Source organism: Penaeus japonicus, unplaced genomic scaffold (genome assembly GCF_977035675.1).
Source record: "Penaeus japonicus unplaced genomic scaffold, GWHDUDI00000001_assembly GWHDUDI00000012, whole genome shotgun sequence".
NCBI lineage: Eukaryota > Metazoa > Arthropoda > Malacostraca > Decapoda > Penaeidae > Penaeus > Penaeus japonicus.
The window spans coordinates 15998151-16005650 of NW_028234414.1; the positions used below are offsets into that span (position 1 = coordinate 15998151).

Genomic DNA, 7500 nt, shown 5'->3' on the forward strand with positions numbered 1-7500 from the left:
AATGATAGTAATAAAAATGATACTTATAGTAATAATAATAATTATTGTTTTTATGATTATCTTTATCATTTTTATTATTGTAATTATCATGATTAGTTTCCTCATTATTATTATGATTATTATATTCATCATTACCATTATAATAATTATTATTATTATCTTTATCATTAATATTGTTATTGTCATTACCATCATTATCATTATTATTGAAATTATTTTTATTTTCATCACATCTATCATTACTATTATCATCATCACTATTAATAACACCATCATTATTAATATTATCACTATCAATCAAAATGATTATCACAATGATTATTCCCATTAATCAATGCATAACATATCTACTATTTCTTATTATTGCAAATTCAGATCGTGCAAAAGGATGATACAGAATGTTGATTAAATTCGTGTGAATCGTTACCCGTATTTCATAACAAGATGTACTGGGAAACAATGACGTCACAACTGTTGTTATTTTCTAAATATTTGTATTGTGTTACTCAGTGTGGTGACGTAAGGGGTAAATGTACTTGCGTAAAGGTATTTAGTTTAGAATCTATTCATTAAACTTCCGGCTTTCTGTGTTAAATACAGAAACCTGATTCCATGCTTCACTGTGAGTTCAGTTCAGGCGTTGCCTTGGAGATGTGTGCGTGTGTGCGTGTGTGCATGCATGTAGGTGATTTATGCTGAACAAGTTGAAGGTTGAAAAAGAAATAAAAGGACATTTTCGTATGGTGTCTAGCTAGATGGGGTTTATGGTGTATTTCTATATGCGTTGATGTCATTTGCTGAATATGTGTGTATATGTTGAGTGTATATTCATAATTGTGTATGTAAGTTTGTGTGCGTTCGTATCTTAGTGTCTTGGTAGTATACATACCAAAATACCACTTGATATCTTGTTGAACTCGCAGACGATTTGAGAGAGAGATAGGAAAAGGAAAAGAGAGAGAGAGAGAGAGAGAGAGAGAGAGAGAGAGGGAGAGGGAGAGAGAGAGAGAGAGAGAGAGAGAGAGAGAGAGAGAGAGAGAGAGAGAGAGAGAGAGAGAGAGAGAGAGAGAGAGAGAGAGAGAGAGAGAGAGAGAGGTAGGGAGGGAGAAAAGAAAGAAATTATGAAAGAGGGAAAGAGAAAGGAAGAAAACGAAAGAGAGAACGATAATAAAAACGAGAAGAGGCGAGAAATAGAAAGAGAGGAAGCGAGAAATAGAAAGAGAGGAAGCGAGAAATAGAAAAAGAGGAAGCGAGAAATAGAAAGAGAGGAAGCGAGAAATAGAAAGAGAGGAAACGAGAAAAAAAAGAGAGGAAGCGGGGAAAAAAAAAACTCACCAATGGTGCCAAACCATCGCAAGCCAACCGACTCACCGAGGGCTATGAGTCCGAGGCCGACGTACAGGACGATGTTGACGACCCCTGTCTGGCGGTATCTCCCATCCGGGTTTTTCTCCAAATTTCCAGCCGCGGTATCGCCGACCTGTGCCACGAAGGAGGGGAGAGAAGACGGAACACACGTGAATGATTGGAAGGCGTGGGAGATGGGAAGAGAAGACGGAGGATCAGGAGGGGAGGTAGGAGGGGGAGGAGGAAGGAGGAAAGGGAGGAGGAGGGAGGAGGAGGAGGAGGAGGGCGAGAGGGAGGGGTGGGTGGGGGGAAGGTATGGAGAAGGAGGTGGAGGAAAGGGAGGAGGAAAGGGAGGAGGGAGGAGGAGGAGGAGGGCGAGAGGGAGGGATGGGTGGAAGGTAGGTATGGAGAAGGACGGGGAGGAGAGGAGGGAGGAGCAGGAGGAGTAGGGGATTGGAGGAAGGGAAGGCAGTAGGAAGAGGAGGAGGAGGGGGGGGGGTAGAAGGAAGGGAGGGCAGGAGGAAGAGAAGGAGGGAGGGCGAGAGGGAGGTGGTGGAGATGAGTAGGAGTAGGAGTAGGAGGAGGGGTGAAAATATGGAAAAGGAAGAGAAGGAGGAGGTGTGGAATTTGGAGGAGGAGGAGGAAGAGGAGAACAACGACGACGATGATGGCGACGTGTAGAGAGTAAGTGGAGGAGGAGGAATAAATAAAGAAAAAATATTAACAGGGGAATAATGGCAAAAAGTTACAGCGCTACTGTTTCCTTCCAGTCAACAATGAAATGAACTTGAAGATGAATAACAATGAATAACATTTTAATAACAAGTCATTAACTATAACAAGTCGTTTGGAAGCAGAAAATGAAACTCAAACGACATTCGCTGTAGTAATTCATAGAAAGTGAAAACAAATAAAACAAAGAAACAAACAAACAACAATTATTGATAACTCGGATCACGTGACAAAAAGTGTCTGCAGTGTGACGTAGCGCTCCGGTCTTTTAATAATGAATGGATCTTGGCGCAAAAGATAGCAAAGAACAAAAGAAAAAAAAAAGAAAGAACGAAAAGAAATAAAAAACAGTTATTCATTCGCCATCTACAATCACAGCGAGATACTTTTCACTCGAAACAATAACCACTGAATTAATCGTATGATTAGTTTTTTGCTTCCTTTATACTCAACCATCATGCAAAAAAAAAGAAAAAAAAAAAAAAAAAAAAAATCATGCTTCTCTTTTTCTTTTCATAGCAAGGAAGAAAAATATAATAATAAATAACGTGACTTTGTGAAGAAAGAAAGAAAAAAAAAATCAAACCATTTTTTTTCCAACATCAAAACGCTTCATCAACTTCTTAAACCGTGTATAATTCTGTTTGGTGTAACTTTTCCCCTCCTTCAATTCATAGTCCTGTTTACCTGTTTCCTTCATTTGCAAAACCACACTTCTGGACGCAGTCACAAAGTTCCAGGAGCATATCACCCATCACACGAAATGAGGAAGCACTTTCTGCTCTTCCTCTCCGTCAAAGAAGCGAAGACGTGAGGAAGAGAAGACGCCAAAGGAAGAAGGAGGGAAGAGGGCGATAAAGAGGGAGTGAGTCAAACATGCAAATCCTCTGATGTCTTCCCTCTCTTGCCTTCGAAGCCAAAATGAAAGCAAAAATGTTCAGCGAAATGCGTGACTTCTTTCTTCTATGAGTCGCAAACGAGCACACGTTCAAACATATATACAATATGTACAGTGAATATATGAGTATATACAAACATATATATACACACACACACACACACACACACACACATATATATATATATATATATATATATATATATATATATATATATATGTATGTATATGTATACACACACACACACACACAAATATATATGTGTGAGCGTGTGTGTGTGTGTGAATATATATACATATGTGCATATGTATGCATGTACATAAACACGTACACACATATAGAGTATGCAGGCAACATATCAAGGTAAACGAAAAAGGCATTTCTACACTTTCTATACACTATATTCCGGAAATACCAGATATCTCAAATGTACTTCTCAGAACTACACGCTATAATCACGAAGATACAAATCTAAGACTTAGGCACACAAAGACTTCTAAAAGTCTTATCACTTGTACATACATGTCTAAAAAAAAAGATCTATCTAAATACCAACTATCTCTTACAGGGGCGACTCGCCTAGACTAAAGCTAATCTAAAGCCTGTAGCAACACACAGACGTCTTTCCATTTTGTCATGGGAGAGACACCACAGCTACGACAGGTTCGTTTCCCATTGAGAGTCCCAAGGCGAACAGATCTCTTCGTGTGTCCGTCGGTATATGGAGCTACTCATACATCTAGTGACAGAAGGTGAAGACCTCTTCTTAGCTATCTTTCTCGTCATTTCGTAAATCATTTCACTGTTTGGAAAACATGCAAGACTGGCTTAACCGCCGCGTCCCAAGGAAAAGAAAACGACAGCAAAAGGTCTTGAAGCTTCTGTAGTACAATCTACAAATGCTAAATAATGGCTTGACTGGGAGTAGAAACTATCACTCAGCAAGATTCGTTATTACCGTTTTCGACATTACTTTTGTGTAATATCGAAAAGTTAATCTTATATTCTTGAATAGTGAATTACTTTCGCAGTCATACATTTTTCTACACTTGTCGCAGTGACTTTAGTGACTGTTAACTTAACTTTAGCCTTACCTCAGATAACAGTTTAAAGCAACCCCTTAAATCCAGTACAAAAATGCTTAAATGCTCTAATGTTCGACATCCATTCCCGACTGACGTGAGACAAGATAAATATAGAATCCGGAGGCTTCAAGACCCTACCGTTTTTCCTCCAATGTCACGCCCTCCCGTCAGAGTGCCATGAGTCAGTCATCATGTCTCTAGTGACTGGTCAGTTAAGAGGAAAAGAAAGAGAGAATAAAGAAGAAAGGGAAAGAGATTTCAAACACTCGGAATAAGGCACTTCTAGCTTCCATCCTTAGAACACCGAGATTGGACTTACAGTTTCCTCTGCACTGAGAGTCTGAACGGGGTCTCCCTGTACCTAGAAATTAAAAGTTCTGAAATTTATTGTGATTCTCATTGTTTTCACACCATTCTCTGCTTTTTCTCAATCAACATAAACACAAAACAAACAAGGGATTAATATAGCTGATCGTGAAATAAATGGCTTTTATTCATATAACAGATGATAAAGATAAATAAAACACTAATCTTTTGATCTACGAAACTACAATACTGTCCCCATCCATCACTTTTCAAAGCTTACGAAAGCACTTTAGTGTTGTGCCGCTTTCTTTCACTAACCGGAAAAGCTCAAGCCTTTTTTCAGTAGGTTGAACAACCATTCCAGAAGCGGGTTATCGCGTCATGTCAGCTGGTTAATAGATTAAGTACCACTCTTGACATATATCGTAAGCGTTGCCAGCATAGTTAATGATAAAAAACAAGATAGAAAGAAAAGATAAGACAAATATATACATGACATGACAACAGAACAGTACATACCAACGAAACGACAACAACGCCCAAAAAGATTGATGTCAACCTAATTGCAAGAATTGCATATCCGGCTGGAGATGGAAGAGGCAAATCATCATTGCCTTTAAGCAGTAATATTAGCAATGATGATTGTTGCTTGCATACTACTTGTATATCTTGCTAATAGAGAATGAAGGAATATAGTGAAAAACAAACAAACAAACGTACAGGATGAATATAAAAGCGCCCTTTGTTGAAGCGTTTTGTTTCCGGCAGGAGGAAAAATGAGAGAAAAAAGAATATGAGAAAAATGAGAAGGAAATGACGTAGAGAATCACACGATAATGAACAGGAAAGAATGGAAACCAAGATAATGTTAAATAAACTTGCAGAAAACGAGAAAAGCCAGTAACAAACGTGGAATAACAAAAAATGTGACAAAAAAAATTTTTTTTTGAAGAAAACAGATAAAAACACAAACCGGAAAGAAGAAGGAGATTTCATTGCACGAAACACGAAGGAATAAGCGCTTTGGTAAGCCTCACTACACATTCTAATTCAGTATCATGAATTAGATACTAAAACAAGATCAAAAAGAATATCTGGATTCTGCAAGTAAAGAAAACAGACGAAAAAAATTGTTAGGAAGAAGGAAGAAAAATGAGAGACGAAGGAAAATAGGATTTGAAAAAAAAACAAAAAAAAAACAATTATTCATCATGAACAAAGAAACGAAGATAATTGCACATAATAAAAAGCACAGCACCCGTTTCAAAACCACATGCTGTTGCAGAATATGGCAATGCTGAATGAAACTAGAAAGATATGCTTTTAGTTTCTCCCTTTATTAAAATCAATATAAGAGAAGAAAAGCAAGGTCACTTGTATTTCTTTGACCTTTTTTTTAAGGCATTCAAAAAAGGTCATGCAGAATAGTCGTATCTGAGGCTTGTTGTCCTCCTTTTTTGCCTTCTCAATTCCTTTTTTTTTCTTTATCACTTACATCCAATTCCTCGTCATCATCATCGTTAGATTCTGGATCATCTTCGACCTAAAATTACAATAAATAATTCGTAAGAAAGAGAAGAGAACAAGACAAGAAAAGAAAGATGGCGAATTGGATAAGTCAGGAGAAAATAAGAAGGAGAAGAAGGAGAAGATAACGTGTGGGAAAATAAAAGTAGAAGAAAAAAGACAAAGAAGAAGAAGAAGGAAACAAAGTAAGACAACGACAAAAAAAAAAGAAAAAAAAAAAAGTGTTATCAAAAAGAAATGGTCAATGATTTTCTTCCATAAAATGACATCATTTAAAGAAATCATCGGTGGTTTTTGCTTGTGCTTTGTGTACAGAGAAGCTCCGCAGAGTGTATGAGGAAGCGGTGGTGTTTATGATCGAATAGATTGGTGTTCGTTTAAAAGTATGGCGAGAAGAGAGCTTACATAGGCACATACATAGTAATTACAGACATTTAGACATATTACGCATGCAAGTTATAAAGGATAACATGCCATAGGAGAATTATGTATACATATACTTGTATATGAATGTATGGTTATAAGGACACATATTTACACGCAGAAAAACACGTAATTTGCATAGTATAGCACATTTATCCATTTACAACCATGGTTAATTAGAAAGGATGGAGAACGTCACCCACTCAATCGACGGACATAATCAACACTGGACCTTCAACTTGCAATACCAGCCAACGCAGATGGAACCAAAACACCCTTATGAATGGAAGAATATAATGAACCAAAGGGAGAGAGAAAGAAAGTGAGGGACATAGAAAGAGATTGCGAAAGAGAAAGAGAGAGAGAGAGAGAGAGAGAGAGAGAGAGAGAGAGAGAGAGAGAGAGAGAGAGAGAGAGAGAGAGAGAGAGAGAGAGAGAGAGAGAGAGAGAGAGAAAGAGAGAAAGAGAGAAAGAGAGAAAGAGAGAAAGAGAGAAATAGATAGATAGATAGAGAGAGAGAGAGAGAGAGAGATGGAGAGATAATTTTAATAAGAAATTAGGTACCATAATATGTTATGTTCAATAGGATATCATGATAGGTATTTCATATGTTCGCGTATGCATGGAATCCAAGCACGGTCACAACATGGACTGCATACGAGATTCTCAAGTCGATGTTCATGACTGTTGGTTAGCATATTTAGTAAACAAATGGCTGAAGTTTTTGTTTTTATCATCATTATAAAAACAAGGAACTTTCATCCCATATAAATATTTAAAATTGAGATGGTTAGTCGATCGGATATAAAATGAATGCCCTGCGAGAGCCGTGTTTACGTAAGATATGTTATAAATACTTACATAACCTACCGTCAGGCAAGTTTGCATACGGCATGTGTGGCGACGCAGGTATGTGAATGGTTTTATAGAAGCAATAATCATTTGATATCTAACTCTCTGTGTGTATATATGAATAAATGGCACGTTGAGTGTAGGCGCAGCTGTGATTTTGATCCTATGTATGTAGTGATAAGATACCAGTGGAGTTTGTATGAACATGCCTGTATACCGACGCTAATATCGACTTATTTCCTTTGAATCTTCATAGTGTATGATTTATTCATGTGCACATGTAAATGTTCACCTTCTTGGCACGCAACTTGCTCCTGGGAAGGGGGGGG

General features: G+C 37.6%; 1 protein-coding gene across 7 annotated transcripts in view; it reads right to left on the bottom strand.

Moving 5' to 3' along the window:
• The window catches only part of LOC122250235 (uncharacterized), a 346581-nt gene that overhangs the window by 5104 nt on the left and 333977 nt on the right, over window positions 1-7500 (bottom strand). For 4 of the 7 annotated variants that reach the window (XM_086542496.1, XM_086542498.1, XM_086542499.1 and 1 more), the window contains 2 exons: window positions 5865-5912; window positions 1372-1480 (listed from right to left, as the gene is read on the bottom strand). In XM_086542496.1, the coding sequence (XP_086398622.1) occupies window positions 1372-1480; window positions 5865-5912 (157 nt within the window). The remainder of the gene's footprint in view (window positions 1-1371; window positions 1481-5864; window positions 5913-7500) is intronic. The other 3 variants (XM_086542500.1, XM_086542501.1, XM_086542497.1) reach the window with 1 other exon arrangement.